This window comes from Sardina pilchardus, chromosome 24 (assembly GCF_963854185.1).
Source record: "Sardina pilchardus chromosome 24, fSarPil1.1, whole genome shotgun sequence".
Taxonomy (NCBI): Eukaryota; Metazoa; Chordata; class Actinopteri; order Clupeiformes; family Clupeidae; genus Sardina; species Sardina pilchardus.
This window is the reverse complement of record NC_085017.1, coordinates 27,034,139-27,057,298: the sequence shown is the minus strand read 5'-3', so window position 1 is coordinate 27,057,298 and position 23,160 is coordinate 27,034,139. Positions and strand designations below refer to the sequence as shown.

The 23,160-nt window shown below is 44.4% G+C and overlaps 1 protein-coding gene across 1 annotated transcript; it reads right to left on the bottom strand.

Annotated features, from left to right (window-relative positions):
- Positions 1-1,391: 1,391 nt before the first annotated feature.
- triqk (triple QxxK/R motif containing) lies at positions 1,392-20,487 on the bottom strand. Its single transcript, XM_062528850.1, has 4 exons — positions 20,364-20,487; positions 16,255-16,326; positions 9,312-9,397; positions 1,392-1,534 (listed from the first exon to the last, which is right to left on the bottom strand). Exons 2-4 carry the CDS (start codon positions 16,313-16,315, stop codon positions 1,427-1,429), a joined length of 255 nt encoding a protein of 84 aa, XP_062384834.1. The 5' UTR covers positions 16,316-16,326; positions 20,364-20,487; the 3' UTR covers positions 1,392-1,426.
- Positions 20,488-23,160: the final 2,673 nt, after the last annotated feature.

The window sequence follows — 23,160 nt, the reverse complement described above, 5'->3', positions numbered from 1 at the left end:
CAGAGAGGGCTTTCTATGGCAAGGTCAGAGTGCTAACAATTTTATTATCTTTTTTTTGTAACATGCCAGAGCTGCAGACACACACACACACACACCATACAAAGCCCAAGGTAACAGCAGCTAGATGATTAGAATTCCTACATGTTTTGTGACACATATGGGTTTTCAGGCCACACACACGCACACACACACACTCACACACACACAAAACCAAGCGTTCCAGCGCCGTCACCCATCAAGGTCCTAGTCATAAAGTCCTGTAGCGCTCCTTTATGCGGGGGTCCTTGCCCTGCTGCCTGCTCCGCTTGGCCTTTCATGGAGCGGAGCACAAAGCCAAAGGAGCGAGGAGATGGTATTTGGCATGCTAATCATCTCTGTGGTGTCCAGAATGTTGTGTGCATGGGTGGGTGGGTGTGGGTGGAGGGGTGCGTGGAAGGGGGGCATGAGAGGGTGGGTGGTAACAGGCACTTGAGTATTCCAGACACAGGCTCAATCAGAGGCAGGCGTTCCCACTCTAATCCCCGAAAGCCACGATCGGAAGCGAGCGTGCGTGTGTGTGTGTGTGTGTGTGTGTGTGTGTGTGTGTGTGTGTGTGTGTGTGTGTGTGTGCACGTGTGTGTGTGTGTGTGTGTGTGTGTGTGTGCAGACAGCAGCGCATGGGAATGCTGTCGGTGTGATTCGCCGCATGATGAATGGATGTATGGACGGATCCAAATTAAAACGCGGAGATTTCCATTGGTGTCGGAGGAAAGTTGGCTAGAGTGTGATGGAGAGAGATCTGGAGGGGGGGGGTGTTCACAAACCACCTTAGCTGTCCATGACGACTGGTGAAGGACAGCCGACAATCAAAGGAAATGTGTGCTTTGAAAAGAATGTCCTTTCATTACGGAGAAATTTCAGATATTACCGAGAACTTTACAAATCCTTCAATATTTATTTAAAAAGAAACCTGGGGATAGAAAAAAAACCACAATCATTTCACATTTGAAACAAGTTTCAAAATGAAAAAAAAAAAATCAAACAATGAGATTGAGTTCAAACAAAAACAAGTAACAAATCTTTAACAGCGAATAATATAATATAATCTCTGAGCAAGGCAATTCAAAGTGAGTTTATAACAGGAGATCCTCACACACACTTGGTCAAAAGTCTGTGTTCAAAACAAGCCCATAATAGGCTTGCAGGCTTTCTGCATTGTGCTTCTTGTGCTTCTGTAGACAGCTCACACAGTGGTTGGAAAGGAACGCACTCCACAAGTGGAGACATGAGCTTTGGTCACACATTGGTCACACTGGTCAGAGTGGTCAGAATGAGCGGTCACCCAAGAGCCTCTGCAGGCCGGTGGTCCACTGGTCCCCAGCCACGTGATGGCAACAGCTCAATGACCCCCCCCACCACCCCCCCACCCCCCCACCACCACCCCCCTTTAGTCCACGTCCAGATCCAGGTCCAGCTCTGTGCTCAGGTTCAAGTAGAAGAACGCGTAGACGCACAGCAGGAACACCAGGATGGCCACCACAACCAGCAGGACGTCCTGGAGGGAACAGGAGAGAGAGACACCAAGTGAGACGTTGAAATAGAGTCCATTTGAAATATCATGTCTGAGAGAAAACGGCTGATTGAAATGTTTTTTCAGCGTTTTTTCAACGTTTTTTTCAACGTTTCAACTGCTGATTGAAGAGACCCTATGCAACTTTCTGCAGGAGACGATCGCTCCTTGTTTACATCTGGAAGTCTGAGACGAAGAACCACGCTTGCAATTTATATATTTATATATAGCCTATACATGTATAAATATACACGCTAAAGCTGTCGGGGAAACTCTGCAGAGAAAATGTAAGCATAAAACGAGCGAAAACGAAAAACGAAACCGAAACCAGAGATGAAATTGCCAATCCTGCATAGTTCCTCTTTAAAACGTTTTTGAAATTATTAATTATTTCTTTTTTGCTGATAATCATGAGGATGGCACACACTCCCTCACTTCACAAGAAGCCTGATGCAATGGGCTGCACAGAGCTTAATGTCCCCAAAAAAAACATCTTTATTTCCAACGAGGAGTTTGATGGCAGCTAATGACGAAACGGCACTGATGGGGTCTGGAGAAGTGGGGGGTGACACTCAGCTTTCAATTAGGTTCTCAAATTGCTATTCACTGCCTATTGTGTAGAATAACAATCCTCATCAACTTCAGTTTTCATTAAGAGCACTCATGTATTTAACCAAGGCATTGGTCTTTGTCTTGACAAGTCATTATCAAACTTTGTAATCAAATCTAAAGTGCTTAAGGTGCTTGTTTAGAGTGAGTGTGCATTGAGAGCAAGCTTCGTGGTGGAAGAATGTTTTCTCGCCTTGCTTTAGAATGCCTCGAGTTCCCACACAAGCTTGTTGACTGGCCTTGGCTGGCTCCTGATTAAGTCTTGCAAGCGCCCACGCATCTTTAATTTACATAATGCTATTCTGTTCTCCTTGGAAGGTTAGGCATGCATGGCACAAAGTAAACAATGGATTATTGAATCACAACACCACAATCAATATGTTGCTGTATTTTTCTCCGTGGCTCTACTCTGAGAGGGAGATGTGTCAAAGAAACACCTTGCGGTTTTTTTTTTGGAAAGGCATCGGGGAATGGTCATGTTTAACTGATGATAGAACTCATCAGGGAGACCTCTTCTGTGTAAGAGCTCCATCACTATTCACAATTACAAGACTTTGTTTTCAAAAGGAATGCATTGATCAAAACAGTTTTGTTCATCGCTGGTTTACACTGTAAAACAAACACACAAACAAACAAACATTGGCTGTTTTGATTTTCTAACCATGGCACTTGTGAGAAAAGGTTGCAAAAACATTACCAAATAAAACAAATGATAAAAGTCAAAGACAATGATAAGAGATTAGGCATGCAGGCAGGCTAAATTAAATTTCATTGTTTATATTTGAAATATAGCAAGACATTGTGCTACGCTACCTTAGTCAACCCTCTCAGAGAAAACCGAGAATACCTGCATCATATGCCTTGACCTCAGTCAATAGACTGTGCAGAGGAAAAACAGTCCTAAAGCTATAACTATAAAGAATGAGTTGGAAAGATGGCAAAACTCAAAGGCCCATTTAACACACATAAAATGGCCAAAAAAAAAGAATGATAAAGAGAAATAAAGAAGACAGAGGAGAACAGAGAGTCAGGAGAGGAGCTATTAAACAGAGCAATGGAGTTCACACTCACACACACGCACACACACACAAACACACACACACACACACACACACACACACCTCACACACGCGCGCACACACACAAACACACACACACACACACACCTCACACACACGCACACACACACACACACTCTCTTTCTCACACACACACACACAAACACACACACACACCTCACACACACGCACACACACACTCTCTTTCTCACACACACACACGCTCTCTCTCTCTCACACACACACACACACGCAGACACAGACACACACATCAAACAGGAGACACACCATTTTCGCCTCCGAGCCTGAAGCCTTTCGACGCGATAAGGCTCCCCAACAAACACAGCTAATAATAATTCCGGCTGATAAATTGAAGGGGGGGGGGGGGGGGGGGGGGGCTATTAAAGCACACCGCACCGCGGCGGCGGCGGCCATGACTATCTGTGTACAGGCTGGAGCAGCCGTCATCAGTGTGTACATCCTCATTAACCAACGCTGGCCCTCGCATTAATCTTGTCCCGGCCAGGCGGCACGCAGCTTAAGTCGCCCCTTAATTGGAAAACTTTTAAATTTCACGCACTTCAGTTTCATATATTATGACTGCCAGGGCACCCGGAGATGATTTGCCTTTTTCTATTTAGCACAACTATGGAGTGTGTATGGATATCTGTGTGTGTGTGTGTGTGTGTGTGTGTGTGTGTGTGTGTGTGTGTGTATGTACATATGTGTATGTGGAAGGGTGTGTGTGTGTGGGGTGTGTGTGTGTGTGTGTGTGTGTGTGTGTCTGCATGTGTATATGTGTATGTACATATGTGTATGTGGAGGGGTGTGTGTGTGTGTGTGGGGGGGGGGGGTTATATAATTTGTTAGTTTTGAATTTTCTTCCTGATAAAACACTGCTGTTGTCTTCCCATTTCCCAACATGTGAGAGTGGAGTGTGTGTGTTCTCCCACAAAAGCCCAGCCATTGGTCCCCAGCGCATGTGGAGGAGTTTGTCTGGGCACACCACCACCACTAACTGCCTCTCTGATTCGCTCTTAAAAGCTGAACTCTCGGGGCCTGGCATGGCGACGATGGGCACCGGTTTAAAGATGGCGCCCGGGCACCCGCGTGGCAGATGCGACCCAGTGGAGCCGCCCGTCCTGTGTTGAGGATGAGAGTGGCGTCGGGGCCGTTTCCCTGCCACATTCTGATGGAGGGTTCTGGAAGGCGCCCAAATGCATCATGTGGCTCCCAGGCAGCAGCTGTGGTGTGCTGGAAGCCAGTCACCAATTTTTTCTCAGTAAACACACACAGACGCACACCACACACACACACACACACACACACACACACACACACACACACACACACACACACACACACACACACACACACACACACACACACACACACACACACACACACACACACACACACACACACCCCCACACACCTCAGCAGTAACACACACACACACACACAACACTTATACACACATATATTTCAGTACAAACACACATAAACATACTATTATTATGACAAAAACACAGAACCGAACTTAAGTCCACACACAGAACTTAACACACAAATGCCACACACACTCATAAATGCATCAAAAGCATACACACACACACACACACACATATGCTAGGCCACATAAATACACACAGTACACACGGAAACATATAATAAAACAAAGCAAAAAACATAAAACATCCTAAACAGTCCCTAAATCCCCTCGTGCCCATTCACCTCACTGCATGTGGTGGATACAGTACGCACATGGTAACATGCTGAACACATGCTATAGATCTCTCCTTGCCTTCCCTTTGCTTTGTTCTCACAGTCGGAGCATTTATTGGTATTTCCTGTGACACTCATTAACATCGCAGCAAATCTGTCAGGAATCCCAAAAGGCTGCTGAGCCTGGGAGAGTCGTAACACAAACACACACGCACACGCACACACACAGCAGTGATTCAGGGGCAATGGGAGTGTGTGCGTAGGCACAAACCCACACAACACATGCTTGCCCTCTCTCTTTCTCTCTCTCACACACACACGGGCACAAACATGAAGACAGACTGTACATACACATTTAAAATGATGAGCATAGCGCATAGCACACACACACACAAACACACACACACACACACACACACACACACACACACACACACACACACACACACACACACACACACACACACACACACACACACACACACACACACACACACACACACACACACACACACACACACACACACACACACACACACACACACACACACACACACACACACACACACACACACACACACACACACACACACATATTGGGAGAGTGGTCATCTGGAAGACACACCACCCTCCTGAGCCCAACACTGAGCAGACCTGTCAACAGTTGCTCGAGGGGAAAAAAACCCTGGAGTACTCTCAATACTGTGTGTGTGTGTGTGTGTGTGTGTGTGTGTGTGTGTGTGTGTGTGTGCTATGTCATGCTATGTTCATCATTTAAATGTGTATGCATGGTCTGTCTGCATGTGTGTGCCCAAGTATGTGTGTGTGTGTGTGTGTGTGTGTGTGTGTGTGACCAAACTGGCTCTCAGCGAGCACAGAGGTGTGAATGAGAGTCATAAACACGTTGCTGAGGGCCAAACACAGCAGAGAGAGCGAGCGGACCGGCTGACCGCAGCCCTCCACATCCAGCGTCCAGACCGCACGATCTCACCAGGCCTCGTCTGGTCACCACAAGACTGATGGACGCTACGCGAGGGCAGCTCCACCTCAATTCATCCCCACACCAAAGTGTGTTTTATGGCCCCTATGAACGTAGCCCTTGGATTGCACCATGGGCACAGCATCCAGATATGTCTCTATGCTACTATGGTTATGGTTATGGTTATGGTTATGGTTATTTAGCAGACGCCTTTGTCCAAAGCGACATACAAATAAATAACAATACAAATTAAATAACAGTGAACAATTACAAAAAGGGAGAATAGCAATATTATCAATAAAACAATCAATTAAGCACTAACCTAATATATACATACTTAACACACACATGCATACATACTTATATGCAAGTATGTATGCATGCCAGTATGTACTGTATGTATGCAAGTGCTAGAACCAGTATGCATGTGAGGTATGCAATCACGGCCCCCATACTATACAAACAGCCGTGTGCGGACCACACACCCACACAAACAGCACGTGTGATTATACGGTGTCAGACCGTTGACGCTCAATGTATAGGAATTCAGAGCGGTTGGCAAGAGAGCCTCGGGGTGTGTCTAGCTCATCTGCGCAGAATTCTGATTAGATTTTGTTTTTTCCGGCATGTGCCAGGCTTGCCAGGCCCCCCCCCATCAGCCCCGCTGGCGTCCGTCCTCTGTGCCAGTCTGGGACGGGCCGAGCTGGGCCATGCCATCCTCTGAGAGGGGTACCAGTGGAGGCGGAGGGTGTGTGTGCGTGTGTGTGTGTGTGTGTGGGGGGGGGGGAGGGGGAGGTGTTCTGTGGGGGTGCCCGCAGCAGGTGGCCTCATTCCCCAATACTCCCTGCCAAGCGCCAGCCTCTCGGCGCACCAACTGGTCACCACGTGGCGAACAGCAGCTGGCGTGGGGCTCCGGTGCCAATCCACCCGGGCACGGCGCACAGTGGCCAAGCTCCGGGATGGCCCACTGCTGCATCGCCTCCACCCCTCCCCCTCCCCCCCCCTCCTCCTCTGAGAGATGCCAGCCACAGCTGTGCCCAGCACACAGCCACTCAACCGCCCCAGCACAAACACATGGAGAGAGAGAGAGAGAGAGAGAGAGAGAGAGAGAGAGAGGGAGAGGGAGAGAGAAAGGGAAGGAGAGAGAGAGGGAGAGGGAAGGAGAGAGGGAAGGAGAGAGAGAGAGGAAGAAGATAGAAAAAGAGAGAGGAAGAGAGAGAAAGAGAGAGAAGAAAAAGAGAGTGAGAGAGAGAAAGAGAAAAGAGAAAGAGAGACAGCAAGAGAGAGAGAGAAAGAGAGAGATAGAGAGAGAGAGAGAGAGAGAGAGGGGACATGGAGGGAGAGCCTTGTGGAGCCCGGGCTCAAAAACCCAGAGCACAACAGGCGCTGTGCGGTGGCGGCGGTGCGGAGCAGAGAAACGTCCGAGCGAGCGAGCGCCACATACGAGCACCTGCTAGCACTGACAGCCTGGAGAACAACATGGCCGGCTGGGCCGGGGGCCAGCTCTCTCCCCCCGCAGCAGCCTCTCCCCGCACAAGAGTGGAGGTCAGAGCATCCATCCACACAGCACCACAGCCAGACGCCAACACAAACACACGCCCCACACAACCGATCAATGTCACCAGTCAATACAAACGTGCAGAGTTACTAGTAAACAACAACATGGTCCAAAGCCGTCTCTGTCCACCCAAAGGCTACTCCGTGCAAAGTTCGACACAGGAGTCGTAAAATTTGGGGATTTATAATTTACTAATGAGATTTAGGTTCTGGGACATAATTGCCTTTTTAGCTCCATCCCAAGCGGGCGTTTAGACCGATCTTTAAAATCCCCTCTTTCAACTGCCATACTGATGCATAATTCATGTGGAATATCAATATTTTAAGATATAAGCCTCCTTAATTGGATTAAAGAAATTCGTAATGAGGCCAAAGTATTCTGAAAAAAGAGAGCCTAAATATGGGACTCTCCAAATGACTTAACATAATTAACCTTCACTAATGCCATTCTCTGACCAAGTCACAGCTACGCCACCATTAGCCTCCAGTTTGGGGAGTTTTTTAGCGGTTTGTCAAAATGTCCACCGCACTTCCATATCACTGCTGTATCCATCCCACATCAATTTGACTCAGTTGGAGAAGAAGGAAAAAATCATACAAATGTATTCACTCCATAAAAAACTGTCTAAAGGGAACTTGTGTAGCGGGAGAAAAAAAAAAACGCGATTTCTGCCCGAATTTCCGGCGCTGTGTGGTTGCGTACGGAGAGGTGGAGGTCTGGTCGCCGTGCCGACGTGCACGGTGAAGATGCCAGGGCCGCCAGTGAGCGGGCGCTCCCCTGCATCCGTAATGGCGGGCGCCTTTCCCCTCGCGGGCACCGCAGACCTCATTAAAGCAGACAAACAGCAAATGGCAACGCCGAGATGGAGGAGGCTCACGTCACGCGCCTGCTGCTCCGCAGTGGCTCCCCAGGATGAACTCGAGAGCGATAGCCACCCACACACACACACACACACACACACACACACACACACACACACACACACATACATACATACACACGCACAGCATATACACACAGCACTGAGCTGCCATGTAGGGCACTGCCGGAGGGGGTCTGTGTGTGTGTTTTCTTTGTTTATGTCTGTGTTTGTGTGTATGCACATAATACATACTGTATACACTTACATATACTATGTCTATATACAAGTGTGTATTTCTTGTGTACTGTACAAATTCTCTCTCTCGGTGTGTGTGTGTGTGTGTGTGTGTGTGTGTGTGTGTGTGTGTGTGTGTGTGTGTGTGTGTGTGTGTGTGTGTGTAGGTGTGTGTGTGCGTGTGTGTGTGTGTGTGTGTGTGAGTGTGCACACACAGAGGATTCACATTGGACACCAATCATACAGAGGAAGAAAAAAACAAAACTGTTTTGTGTACAATCCTGTCAACGTTACTAGCACGGACGAACCGCACAGTTATTGGGATGCGTGCCCACGCGCCCACAAATAGAGAACACTTGAGACAGGCACGCAGTGTTGATATCTCCTCTAATCTCCACATGAAGAGAATGCTACCTGCGCGTGTTCCCATGGTACAGGTGTGTGAGCACGACAGGTGAGAGAGGAGAAGGTAGAGCCACAGTAGACGGGGTGGAGTGGGGACAGAGAGGAGACAGAGACAAGGGACAAAGGACGAAGGAGTGAAATCAGGAACGACTGAGAAAACAATAGCATTATTTCCCATAAGATTTCCAAGTGAATCAATTCATAATTCATAATAATTTTGAGCGATATAAGAATCCCCAAAACGGTTCTCCATTCAACAGAACGATTCTAGCGAATCAAAAATGATGTCACCAAAGGTGGACAGAGGAGAGGAGAGGAAGTGGTCAACTCACCCGGACACCTGGTGCGCTCCTCTTGGCCTCGGCCTTCAGCCTCGTGGCCTTCAGAGAAACTTTGGTCTTCTTGTAATCTTGCTTGCCTGAAAACAGAAGCCCAGAGAGCCTCAGCCGCAGTTCAAACGCAAGGACGGTTACAAAGTGACTTTTTTCACTTTACATCATTATCTTCTGTTTACATATCAAGGTAGTCATTAATTAGCCCGGCTTTAATACCAACCACTCCACACTGAGAGTGACCTTTAGATTATCTTAAAGAATGCTTTTAAATAATCACTGTATACTTACAGCGATGTTCATTAATTCTTGATTAGGCATCATTAGGCTAATGCATTTTGTTAAAACACACTGTGAGATTTGGAATAGATTTGTCTGCATTTAGACCTCCTAATTGGGTTTAATGTGAGAGATGGCTGAGCGTTTCCAGGAAAGGATGCGTGTGGCTTTTTGAAAGCGCATTAATAAGTTATTAACGTGTACTCCCCTCATAAACATAAATCCACTTTTAACTTACGCCTGGGTATATTTGGCTTAATTTACATCCCACATAGACTTGAAAACAACATAAATGGTTTTGAAATGGAAGCTTATCAAAGCGCATTCACAGACACACACACACACACACACACACACACACACACACACACACACACACACACACACACACACACACACACACACACACACACACACACACACACACACACACACACACACACACACACACACACACACACACACACACACACACACACACATCCAGACAAACGTACAGAAACACACTAAATATATGGCAATCTGCATTGCCAAGTGACCAGTTTTGAGTTCACTGGAGAGTTGGTTTACAATTCACATCTCTGTGGCATCAACCTAGAAGCTAACTCCACCACCTGGCAACGAGAAACATTGTGTGTGTGTGTGTGTGTGTGTGTGTGTGTGTGTGTGTGTGTCCGTGTGTGTCCGTGTGCGTGTGTGTGTGTGTGCGTGCATGTGTGTGTGTGAGGGGGAGGTCTGTCTAATTAGAAACAAACAGATGAAGAAGAAAGAGGGGAAAAAGTGCAGGAGGCAACAGCTTGGCGGCAGGCGGAGGGGGGTTGTCCTTGGTGAGTGCGGCGGGCGCGGGGTCGGACTCAAGGTCTCCCGGAGTGCTGTCGACACGAGAGGGGCCACTTCAAGTGCAACTCCTGCCTAATTAAGCCCCATTTGCATGGAGCACTGAGACAGAGAGAGAGAGAGAGAGAGAGAGAGAGAGAAGAGAGAGAGAAAAGGAGGGAGAGAGAGAGAAGAGAGAAAAAGAGAGGAAGAGAGAGATAGAGAGAGAAGAGAGAGAGAAAGAGAGAGAGAGAAAAGGAGGGAGAGAGAGAAGAGAGAAAAAGAGAGGAAGAGAGACAGAGAAAGAGAGAGGAGAAAGGCGGAATTAAGACAGGTGAGACAGAGGGAAGTGAGGCAAGAAGAGGAGAGGAGAGAGTGAGACAGAGAAGAGAGTGAATATTTCAACACCACTAGAAGAAAGAGAGAGAGGGAGTGAGAGAGTATGAGAGAGGGAGAGAGAGGGGGGGTGAGTATAAGAGAGAGAGAAAGTGAATCTGAGAGAGAGAGAGGGAGTCAGTCTGAGAGAGAGAGAGTGAGTGTGTGTGAGAGAGAGAGAGAGAGAGAGAGAGAGAGAGAGAGAGAGAGAGAGAGAGAGAGAGAGAGAGAGAGAGAGAATGGAAGCTTTCCTCCAGACAGACAGACAGACAGGGATGCGAGACACTGACCTCTCCCCAGGGAGGTAGCTGCCTCTCCCACCATACGGTGCCCCCGCTGGGAGAGAGGAGAGGAGAGGAGAGGAGAGGAGAGGAGAGGTTGCCGCCTGCCGCTATCAGAGCCAAAGCCGCTCACACTCACACACCAGCACAGAGGACAGACAGTCGTTACAGAGGACAGCGACCGTCTCTAGACACACTACTACTACTACTACTCTCAGCTCAGCAGCACTCAGTCCAATAGAACTTATGTAGATCCTGTTTCACTATTCACCTCTGTTTGAGATGGAACATCTAGACAGACAGATGCTCACGGCTGGTGTGTTTTAGCTACATGATCTACACAGTACAAGGGGAGTGTGCTATAACCCCTTTTCTAATGATGGACCTCACCTCTATTACTACTACTAACCTCGAATCGCTCCGAATCTCAATTCATTATTCATTTCCAGTGCATTATTGATGGTTCCATGTACTCCAATATCCCTGTTAGGAGGCTAATCCTGATTTGGATCGTATCCGAATCAGAATCAGAATCAGCATTCAGGATACGGCGCTAATATGAACACAGAGGAACCATGGTTACTAATATCTCCAGCTCCAGTACTCCAGCTAGCATGACCACATTTCCCAAAACCAGTTTAAGGGCTTATATGGGATTCTGAAATCGGGATATGACATTTCCATGCAAAAGCCAACATTGGAAAATGTAAAAACCTGATAATAACCGGGATACTCAGTGTCCATATAAACACGGTCTTTTATTTTAACGTCTCTCAAAAGTGCAGTCTTGCTTTCAGAACATCACCTACACCACCTGCAACACACGTTGTAAAAGGAACGTATGAAACAACACTTGGTTTCTCAGTCTCATAAAAATGAGAAAGAGGTGGGCAGAAAAAAACACACCGCATTACTTCAGCTTCAAAGCTCCAGACGAGTGTTATCCAGCGTTTTGAGAGAATAAATGCAACTCTAAGAAGTTCTTAGAATATCAAAATGTTGAAAACTGCAGCTGGCATGGTCTTGTTCTTGGGTTCTTTATCAATCTTTAAATGGCTCAGTTGTTTGCTCTGCTCACGTTTTGATGGGTGGTACATTCTGCTCAACACTCACGCTACAGGTTTACTACATTTAGGAGCCACACCTGTGCCGCCTTTACAAGCAGCAGACATGCAAAACCCCATTCTGCTCGCAGTCAGCAGGGAAAAATTAGGTGTATGTCGTATTTTCCATAAACCTCTTCTTGTAGAGTAAATACACACAGCAAAAAAACAGACTCCACCATCTGTTCCAAATGAATAGTTAAACTGTCAGGAAATCAAAGTAATTACACCGAGTGTGTCGATTAATTCTTTATACCGAGAGGGTTTTGCATCCTTGCTGTTTGCACTGACTCTCGTTCCCATGGGTTGAAGGGAGTGCATGAGTTTTTGTTTCAGTATTGAGCCAGATTCCTAGAAAAAAAGCCATATACAATGCATCAGGCCAACTCCTCCGCCAACCAAAGAAAACACAATAGGTTTAGATAGTCTGTTGATTGTGTGCAGAGGCTGGAGTATGATTGAGAGTTTAGTCTGGATATTCTTTTGTTTAGCTTTCTTCATCATGCCATGTTAGCTCTTCAAAGAACTACGGTTCCCTGGACCCACTCCTGATGCATGAGGTCGTATGGACACGTAAACGTACAGTCATTTTCTGTGTATTAGTCGCATTGTGTATATAGGCCCCTGTTTTATGCAAGTTAAAAAAAAAACATATTAATTACATATTAACTGCCCATGTGTATTAACCTCTTAGTTGAAGACATTTTTTGCAAAATCAATTACTAGACCGTGGCTAATAGTTGGGAGATTACGGTAAACGTAGAATAGATCTTCCCCACTGTTACTAATACTCAATCCAGCTGTTTGAGTAAACCAATAACCAGAATCTTATCAATGCTTCCCCACAGCGACATTATTTTACCAGAATCTCTGCAGTTAGTTAGTTAGTTATTATAAAGGCCTCTCTCTCTTTCTCCTTGCCTTGCTCAGAGTTGTACAACAGACAGCTTTAGAGAGGTGGCCAACCTTGATTCATTAATCAGCATTAGATGTGATACTACCTGTGGTAATTATATATACGGAGGACTGTGGGGGCCCCTTCAGTGAAAGCATGGCCGCCTTATTGTCTTCTGGACGGGCACAAAAGCGACGCCTCCGTCCGCGGGCACATTAATTGTGCTCTCCGCTGGCATCACGCGGAGTATCTTCCAACGGTGCCGCGGGTGTCCTTTCAGACACAGCACAGCTGATTTCACTTCAAAGGGCCCCTGTCTCCTCCTCACCCACCGCCGAACTCACTTACCGGCTATTTTCACGCTCCTGTTCACCCCCCCCCCCCCTCACCCACTCAGAAGCTAGTGCTGCAAATCACCACAGTGGAGAGTGAGAGCGAGCGCGCTCATATCTGCCTCACAGAAAACAATCCATTTCTATCATGATGGACGCAGAAAACTTCAGCTTTGTCTACATAACCATACCACCTCACACTCACAGCAATGTGGGAAGGGGGGGCCTTTATATAAGCTGATGCTTCTGCCCCTGCCCTTTGGTTAGGACAAATAACCAATAAACTCATTCATTCATTCATTCATTCAATGTGTGCACCTACATAAATATGACTTCAGAACAAACTACCTGAACACCATACAGAAAACAAACCTGAACGATACCTTTTTAACGCCCAACACAGTTCCACATTCAATGCCATTCCTGTATGCCATTTCAAATAAATAGCTTCCTATCCCAGTAGGACAGCTGTACAGTGGGAAAGAGACAAGGCTTATATGGCTAAACACAAGTCTGATCTACAGTGAAGGCCGGTCTATGGTTCCTTTGTTCATCCAGTCGATCTGTAAGACTCCGAGCCATGGGTGCGAATGTCATGCCTCGTTATCAGTCTATGGTGGTAAACGGAGATGTCCTTTAGCTTAAGGACTGACCCCGTGTGACAAGACAGACCTATGGGAACTGTTGTGCCGAATTAAAACAAAAAAATCACAAAACCCCAAAACGGAGTGACGTGTGATTTGGGAAGACAGCCCAAATCTGCCCCACTGAGCCCTTGGGCGGTGGAGTAAAGGCTGGTGACAGCTCCCCTCTTCTGCGGCCAGGGCCAGCAGACACCATGTACCAACAAGGACCCCCAGAGCCAGCCGCCAATCACCGACATGTAGCCCACCACCAGAGTGGCACCAGCCCAGGTCACCGCGACAACACAGGCATTTGGCCCCTGTCTCTTACATCACGTCAACAAGGCAAAAAAAAGTTCACCCAAATCAGAGGAGCAAAACTACAGAAATACTATAACATGTCAAAGCAGAACATGTGTGTGTGTGTGTGTGTGTGTGTGTGTGTGTCTGTGTTTAAAAAAAAAAAAAAAACATTTACACAGCACTGCCCAAAACACATGCAAATAAATAAGAGGAAAACTGGAAAGAACACTTTGACGGCTTGTTTTTTCCAGGCCGGATAATTGTCTCACACCACTAAAGAGCATCTCTCCCCTTTTCTGCCTCTCCTCTCCCCTTTCATCCCTCTTTCTCTCCAACTCACTCTCTCCATCTCTCCTTTCCTCGCTTTCAGTGATCATAACTCAGGCACAATGACCACACACACACACACACACACACACACACACACACACACACACAACAGCAGCAGCCTTTCAAGTGAGCCTGCAGTCCATTACGAGGTGTAATGATAGTATTTAAGGACGGTGTGTCAACTGCAGGCCTCTGATGAGGTCTGACATCACAAAAGCTTCGCTTGTGAAATGCCCAGACCTGACAGCATATAAATTACACTCCCATTCCTTTTTTTTTCAAATTGTGAGGTGTATTCTTTTCTTTCAAAAAGAGAAAAAAAAATGCTATGTGCTATTTTGGACTTCTTTTTTTGTTAAACAGTGATTCGCTCAAATTGACTGTTTCAGGCTCTTTTGAGGGAAAACAGAGAGATTGAGAGAATGTGGGCGACTTCATTGTCTGGGGAACTGTGCTGTCTGGCATAATTTACAGTATATATGCCAGAAAATCAATCAGATGTGTGTGGTATGACTGCATGATTTAGTGAATACAGCAGGGGGTGGGCTTATTGTTTCATGTGTGTGAGCTAACAGATACTGTAGAACACACAACAAAGTGTAAGGGAGAACGTCCGCATGGAACCGTCCACGTAGTCAGTTAGCACAGAGGATTGGGTAATCAGGGGAAATTCACATGGTTATAATAATAGGTTTCACATGAGTTTCTATCACAGAGCATCGTCACCATTCCCTCAATCACAAGATCACATGATTAAAAGGAACCAAATAAAATAGAGCAGTCTCTGAGCAAATCTATTCTTAATGCTTGTTAGACAACAACAACTGAAATGTTCAAAAACTCATGCTTATACAAGCCTGCAAACGTGAACTACTGCTAAAACTCACACTTCTATTGACTAAATGCCAGATGTTATCATTGTATTGTGATTGTACATTGTACAAGATTTAAGCTGTCGGCCATATTACCGAAGGGCCATGGTTCCCTTGTAATGTCACCGGCAACTAACCTTTTCCCAGAATCCCAGTCTCACTGAAAACCCTATAAAGACTGCACACTGCATAGCTGGCAGACATACAGCTCAGACAGAATGACTAAAGAAGCATGACTTGGACGTTTCTGATGGTTAAATAAAGACAAAATGGGGCGGCGGGGGGAAAGGAGAACAAATCTTCAAAAGTAAAAATGATGACAATGAACATCAGAAACTACACAGCAGGATTCTGCACGATTAAGGGAACGATAATTAGAGCTGGAGAGCGCTGTATTGCGTTTGCTTTTCAAGGTTAAGCAGTTTGAAGGTCTAACATCTTGTGACACTGAGTCACATTGGGGAAAAAAATCCAATTAAGTAAGTGACCCATCCCTTTGCCAACACTCAGAGGCCTCTCTTTGACTTTCTTATCTGGCCACAGCATTTTCCAGAAGCACATAGCGGCCATTAATTACGCTAACAAGCATATTCACAGCAAAAGTCAGGTGAAAATCCTTGGCTTCAAGCAGTGCAATACTGTTACGAATGAAAGTTTAATGAACTCCTGTGTTCACATTCTGAATTTCTGACCCCCCAGGAAAGAGGCACCAGTCCACCAGAGTTGAAACTTACCGATCTGTTTGCGGTACTGATCGACCGGCAGCTTAGCAGTGCTTGCATCCTTCTTCCCCATGTTTTCCTCTCCTAGAGAAGACACAGACGGAACAAGAGTAAATAAAACATGCCTTGTAGGAAGGCTAAGAGTGCAGCTGAGCCAAAGTCTAGATAGTCTAGTTGGAGTGAGCGCGGAGCTCAATTATGGAGAGGCTGTGTGAGTTCAGGTAACAATGAAGTTTCCGAGTTCAGAACTACCATGCAGGATGGCATGATGTAGGCCTATACACATGCCTTTATGTAATTCCTTTCATATATTTCTATTGTAACTAGACATTTTGATTACAATTGATACAATTGTAGAATTTACCATATCTTAATTCACTTTACTTTTTCTTTCAACCATTTTTACCTATTCATCTTTCAAAAATAATTATACCACTACTACTACTAGTCTACAACAACAACTACTACTACAACTACTACTACTACTACTACTACTACTACTACTACTACTAATAATAATAATAATAATAATAATAATAATAGTAACAATAAATTACACAATTTAATTTCCCAGTGTGATGCAAAATTTGATGAGATATTTTGATTTACATGGCATACAGTACATCTGAGTATACAAAGATCATATATGAAGTATACATGCGATATTATAAGGACGGAAAACATCACTGAACATAAAAGCAAAAAAATATAGAGATGGTGAGCATAAACTCCCAAGAGAGGCGAGGAGCTTCAGTGAATTTAATCACTCTGGGGCATTATTGAGGTGTGCTTGAAAACCCACTCATGCCTTCAAGCGGACATAAAACTTCCTGAGTGGTCAATCTTTTGGACATTTAAATTCCTTTAGTCAGAATATGATTTCATGCCTCAGCTCCAACCAGCAAATTGCTTAGAGTTGAGCAGTCTATTTACGGGCCTCTGAGCACCCTCATTATCATGAGGCTATTTGTTGAGAGATTATTTGTCTGTTGATATGTTTTTCCCCCACAGAAAATCCAGAAAATGTCGTCTGGTTGATACATTTGAAAGACACTTTAAAGTCAAGAAAACTTTGCTAAATCTTCGGTAAAATAATGGTAACAGCAATACTATCAGGAAAGTTATAAGATACCAATATTTAGCTTTATCTACATACCACAAAATAATACAGTGAACAAAAGCTTCGTTTTTCACTTGTCAGTTATGAACATCAATTCATTCTATATATGTCTATATGCCTAACACTCTCTGCTAACTTTTATGTTATGATATTTCAAGGCCTCTGATGAAGGTCTGACTGCCCGAAATGTCAGTTCAATAGATTGGATGCACTGTGAAGGAAGCAGAGTAGTGCTTTCTTTCTCAACTCTCCTAACAAATTTCAAGGTGAAAGAAATAATCTCAAATGTTGGCAACTAGTGCTGATGAAAACAAATCAAATTTTATCTAGAAGGAACAAAGATGGATCTCAATGTCCTTGAGGGCAAATCATGGTATCGCTCACCGTGCACAACAGTCTAGAATGATCGAGGGGAGCTGTAGTTGAAGAGGATTCCTACGTATTCTGATATTGAATCAAGCCTATTTTATAATTCACACTGTATGCTATGTTTTTATGGTTTATATTTTGGGTCATCATATCTGTGATTTTAAGGAAAGACTATGTCCATGGGACAGTATCTTATTAAACTGACTGATGCTATAGCTTTTTCACATCACAAGTACAGTGGGCCAACGACAGTATAGCCTTAGCAATCTACTGCACTCTATCAGCGTTCTCTCTTTTCAGTCTTTTATTTCCTTAAATACTGTATATTTCCTTATTAGTCCAGCATTCTTTATGACAGATAACCAACCAATATCTGGATAGCAGTGTCCGAATAAATAAATTACTGCTTAAATCTGATGTCTCTCTTTAGCTACATTGATGTGACTCTGATTATGTGATGTGCCCCTTGCACACTAATGAACCTGTACTGTGTAATTCATTAATCTGCCTCCCCTCGTGGTCTTCCAGTTATTCCGTGCACATGTGCCTCCTATTAAAGCGCCACATTTCATGAGAAATGCACGAAAGCAACGTAGGAAATATCGCGTCTCAAGAGCAATTTCTCCTCTAAAAGCAGCTCGGGCGTTTCTTGTGATGCAGGCTTCACTCTATAGTCCCATGCAGTATTCAGCTCCACACCTCTATGGAACGAGCTCCCCCTCCCCAATGCTAAGCAGCCTTCCTTGCCTTGCCTGTCTGTGCTCTAGCCTGTCGGGCATGCTGATGCCCTGCTGCTCTTGAGAGATAGGTTTATGAGTCTGAAGTGAGGCGGGGCGGCGAGGCGCAGCTTGATTTCTCTCCGAGAGAATAGGTCAGAGGGGTTTAAACATCATCAGAAACACAGCCGTGCCCTTTGGCTCACTCCGGCTTTTTCCCAATCTTCAACAAAAGCAGCACTATTGATTGAGAATAGTATTGCGAGGAACAAGGCTAGAATCTTAATAAGACAGGCTCTCCTTTGCCACAGATAAAAAATAACAAGCTGATACATGCTACACACAAAAGGAGCCCTCTGTGGTTAAACTTATGAATAAGTGTAGATAAGCCATCTGATATATGCAGACTAATCTGAACCTGGAGTTTAAGGGTAACATTTTGATCTGACTGTTTAAGGACTTTAAAGGCAGCATTTGTAGGCTATAATTACCTGAAATCATACAGACTAAAATATGTCCTTATTGGCTTGGGTTGCAATCTGTTGAAGCCATTATAAAATATTCTACAACAATGCAAGGTTGATTTGAAGCACAAGATTCTGAATGTACTGGAGTAGTGGCAATTAAGAATAATAATATCACTCCTCTCTGCATAATTTCATGTATTGTAGAGCTATTTCCTTTCCTTGTATATTACTAACTTTTAATCGAAAGCTATTCTTACCTTCCTCAAAGAATGATTAAGATCTGTCACAGAAGACAACAATGTATAATTAATTCAGTGAACCTACTGTATGTTTTCATAACACCATGTTGTCACTCTGAAATATGGTCCACTAAAGAAGAAGGAAGTAAGGGAACACTGACGTAGATGATGGAAACTATATATTCTGCCATCAGTCACTGCTATGTGACATTGTTCAGAAAATGCCATGATAAGGCATCATCAGAAGTAAGGAACATATGATTGGGCTGCAGGCCTACAGGCCTGTAGGGCTACATGCTGTTAAATGTAATATTGCATGAATGGTAACATGTCATTGAATGTCCAGTGAACATATTCCGATGACCTTACTAGCCTACTCTGCATTTTAAAGTTCAGTGCATCTCTCAAATTGTGCAAACAACACCAAATGAATAGGCATCTTTGTGTAGCCTACCCCTCCCTGTATGCACAAGGTAGGCTACTCACTCTGAAAATTAGACCCTCTAAGCCAAGACAAATAGGCTATAGAAACATGGGAAACAGACTATTCCAATTGTACTGTACTTTCATCACCCATGCCAAAAACTTTGGTTTGTTTATTTGATGTAACTTATTTTATGCTAGAATATGGCTACAATACAGATAGGCCTAATAGTATGGAATAGCCTAGGCTACCATAACCAAATGCATTTCATTGTAGGCTATTGTTTCCCCATGTTCGCTCATTAGTCTTTGGGGTAATGCATGGCCTAATAGGCTATACAGTAGGGCTCTTCCAAATGTAACCTGTATTATTAAAGCCTGGATTGCGTCTTTAAAAAAAGATTCCAGTTAACTTTTGTGGAAATCGCGTTATGCATAATGCATGTCTGAATGACATTTCTCCACTCTGATGCACTTTGAGCAAAATCAGTACTAACATGCCAACACATCACATCCCGATCTGACTTCCTGCATTGCCGTATTTTCTCAGACAGGCAAATGAAACATCCAGTCAGAAAGGAGTTCTTGAGCCACTGACCAATCGTAAGCTACATTCCAAGGCGGAACTTGCAGGATAGAGGGACTAGCCAGAATCAACACGGAATAACTGCATGCAGAATAAGATTTTGTCTTGTTGTTTGGAATAAGTCATGTGTCCGTGTTGAAGCCTGCTTAATGTTCCGGCGTTCAAAGGTAAGGAAATCGGTTAAAAGATGCATCAACTTACCATACAAGACAGGGCAGAACAACCAGCGAAATACTATGCTGTCGTGCTTCCTTTTACTGGCGACGTGCTTAAACACAAGTCTCTCTCAACCAATCGGTGTGAAGCTTCCGCCCACCGCCTTTGACGGGAGTAAGATCAAATTCAAAGGTAAACCCGGTAAATGTGCTGTCAAACTTGCAGGCCACTCGTTTTGAAGTCTTTGTGTCCCGCAGATTGGCCTGTTTGTTTTCATCGAAAAATACCTTTCAATTGGTCCCTAAATGTATGCTTTTTATTCACATGAAAGTGAAATGTGTAATATACTGTTGGCTAGACAAAGTGTTGATGCAGCATCATTTTTTTGGTGGAACAGTCGCTTAAAACACTCTGCGTGCAGTGTCATCAATCTTCAAAGTGGCAGTAACAAGAGAGAGCGCGCGCTTTGGGGAGATAAGACTATTTCTGTCTCTCCATTTCCTTTCTTTAAAACATTTTTTTATCGCTTAGCCGTTGATTTACATTTCTTTTGTTTACTGTGTTGAATTTCTGTTTCCGTAATTGCATTCAGGCTTATTGCTGCCTGGGGCAACATGCGGATTATGGAGTGGCTTGCCACTGCTTGTAACTTATTGAAGTTTAAAATGATTTTCTGGTCTCCCGTGGCCAGCCGATTTGTGAGCAGCACAGCAGTAACTAATAGATGTAATCTGCTTATAATGGTGCCTGTATAATGCGTTATTTACTCTGTGGAGGACATCAATATCAGGCACTTTAACATGGCTTCTGATGTGAGAGTGTTGTACTGTGTGCATTCCTCCGTATTGAGTGTGTGCATGTGTGTGTGTGTGTGTGTGTGTGTGTGTGTGTGTGTGTGTGTGTGTGTGTGTGTGTGTGTGTGTCAACAGCTGGTCTTTGAAATAATGCCCAGAAGTGAAGCACTGTCATCAAAGTTTGACAATTTTCGTAGGCTATGTTTCAGAAAGAATGCCTTGACAAAGAAGTGGGAAAAACTTGTGAATATTCCATGAGCTGCTTTTCAGAGTTTTATAAATACATTTTAACATTGCATGTGCACGCAAAAGACAATAGCAGGATTTCAGCTAGAGAGCCTACACATCCAATATTCAAATACAGCAAGGCCACCAAACAGAGAGCCAGAATGCTTCCTTATCATACCGTTTTGCATAATTAATTTCCCTTTCATTAGAATGCAGTAGCAAAGCACGCTGTGGTACTGATAAATACAAAGAGCATTAGCCTAAATACATTTGTGCGAATGAAAACAGATGACTTGCCAGTGGTTTTGGACACTAATGCTACGTGGGCAATGCTGTCTGCCAGAGCTTGCTGATAACATTTCAAAATAGATGCTTATTTCCCTGGGGGTTGTAATTGCAACATGAAATACTGCTCTTGTCAAAGACTTTGCTCCTTTTGTTGAGTGCAAATTGGAATGTAAATGAATGAGCAAGGAGCTGCCTATAACTGAATAAAAATGGAGGGACCATGAAAATGTCGATTTAAGATGAATTTGAGCCAAGCAATGGAAATTTCAAGGCGTTTCTCTGTGTTTTTGCCTTGCGAATAGTAGCTGGCAGGTTGTGGAATACTGAGGAGGTGGTGTGCAGAAGAAGCTTCAGAGGAAAGCTAGATTCAGATGAAGCTCTTTAGCGAGCAGGAGTGGAAAGGTCAGAGAACATTCACTGGGATCAATAGCCGACCAACCCGCGAGAGAAAAACAAACAAAGAGTCTGGAGATACAACGGTTAAAACAACTGATCAACAGTAAGAAATTACAATCTTTCAAAACAATAAACTTTTAATAATGTCTTTTTTTTCTGTTGAGTTGTCTTTGTAATTGGAAATGTTGTGTTATTTCATTATGCATTAGTAATGCTAAATCAATGGAGTCTCAGTGGGAGAGAGGGGAGTGCTAATGACAGACACAGCACACAGCTGGAGCACTCATCAACACTGCTTTACTCTTGCTCTATCCATCTCCCCTCTACACTTTAGTTTTTTTTCCCTCCGCATATCAATCTACTTGCTTCCCTCTCATTTTAACTTCTATAAGCGCTTTCAGACATGTAAAGTCGGAGGTTAAACGGAGGTTACACGTTTGGCCCGTATGTCTGAATCACATAACCGGACATTTGGAACCCCGAACTTACAGTGCCCGGCTCTTACACTACCCCACTCCCTGTTACCTCGGGTATATATTTCCCTCTCCCATTTGTCTATACCTCGTTCTCTCATTTGGGATATTAGAAGGAATGTCATGAGGAGAAGTCCACCAGGGTGCACTGGCTTAAATGACATGCACCAACCACAGCTACAGTAAATACCCTCAGAAGATGGGTCAACATCATTTCAAGTAGCCTATTTTGAAGCCATCCTAAGGTGTGAGATTGTTAAGAATTCACAGAGGTGGTCAGAGAGATCTAAACAAAAAGGAGGAGAGCCCACAGTTCCCCGGAGCCTCAGTGAAGAAGCCGCTGTTTTACAGGCATCTGTTTGTTTGTTTTGTTGGACATGTCTTTGTTTACTAGCACTTTAGTTGCTGTGATATCGACAGCACCGTGCCAATGGATTTCACACTCACGGCAGTCACTTTTTTTTCTGTTATGAAATCGCACGGATGCAAATGAAGTGTGTTGTTGAAGACCAGAAGTGTAGACCCATTCAATAGCACATTACAAGTGTGCCGTTGTCAAAATACTGGAATTGTTTTATGATGTGTTATTACATTATGTGAAGGCTATGCCAAAATGACAGACTAAAAGGGTATTCGCTACAACTAGGCTACTGTAATGAACAG

Coding starts and splice junctions, on each gene's coding strand:
- triqk (XM_062528850.1), bottom strand. CDS start 16,315: ATGGGGAAGAAGGATGCAAGCACTGCTAAGCTGCCGGTCGATCAGTAC. Junction 9,398..16,254: donor TCAGTACCGCAAACAGATCG/GTAAGTTTCAAC, acceptor TTCTGTTTTCAG/GCAAGCAAGATTACAAGAAG. Junction 1,535..9,311: donor GGAGCGCACCAGGTGTCCGG/GTGAGTTGACCA, acceptor TGTTCCCTCCAG/GACGTCCTGCTGGTTGTGGT.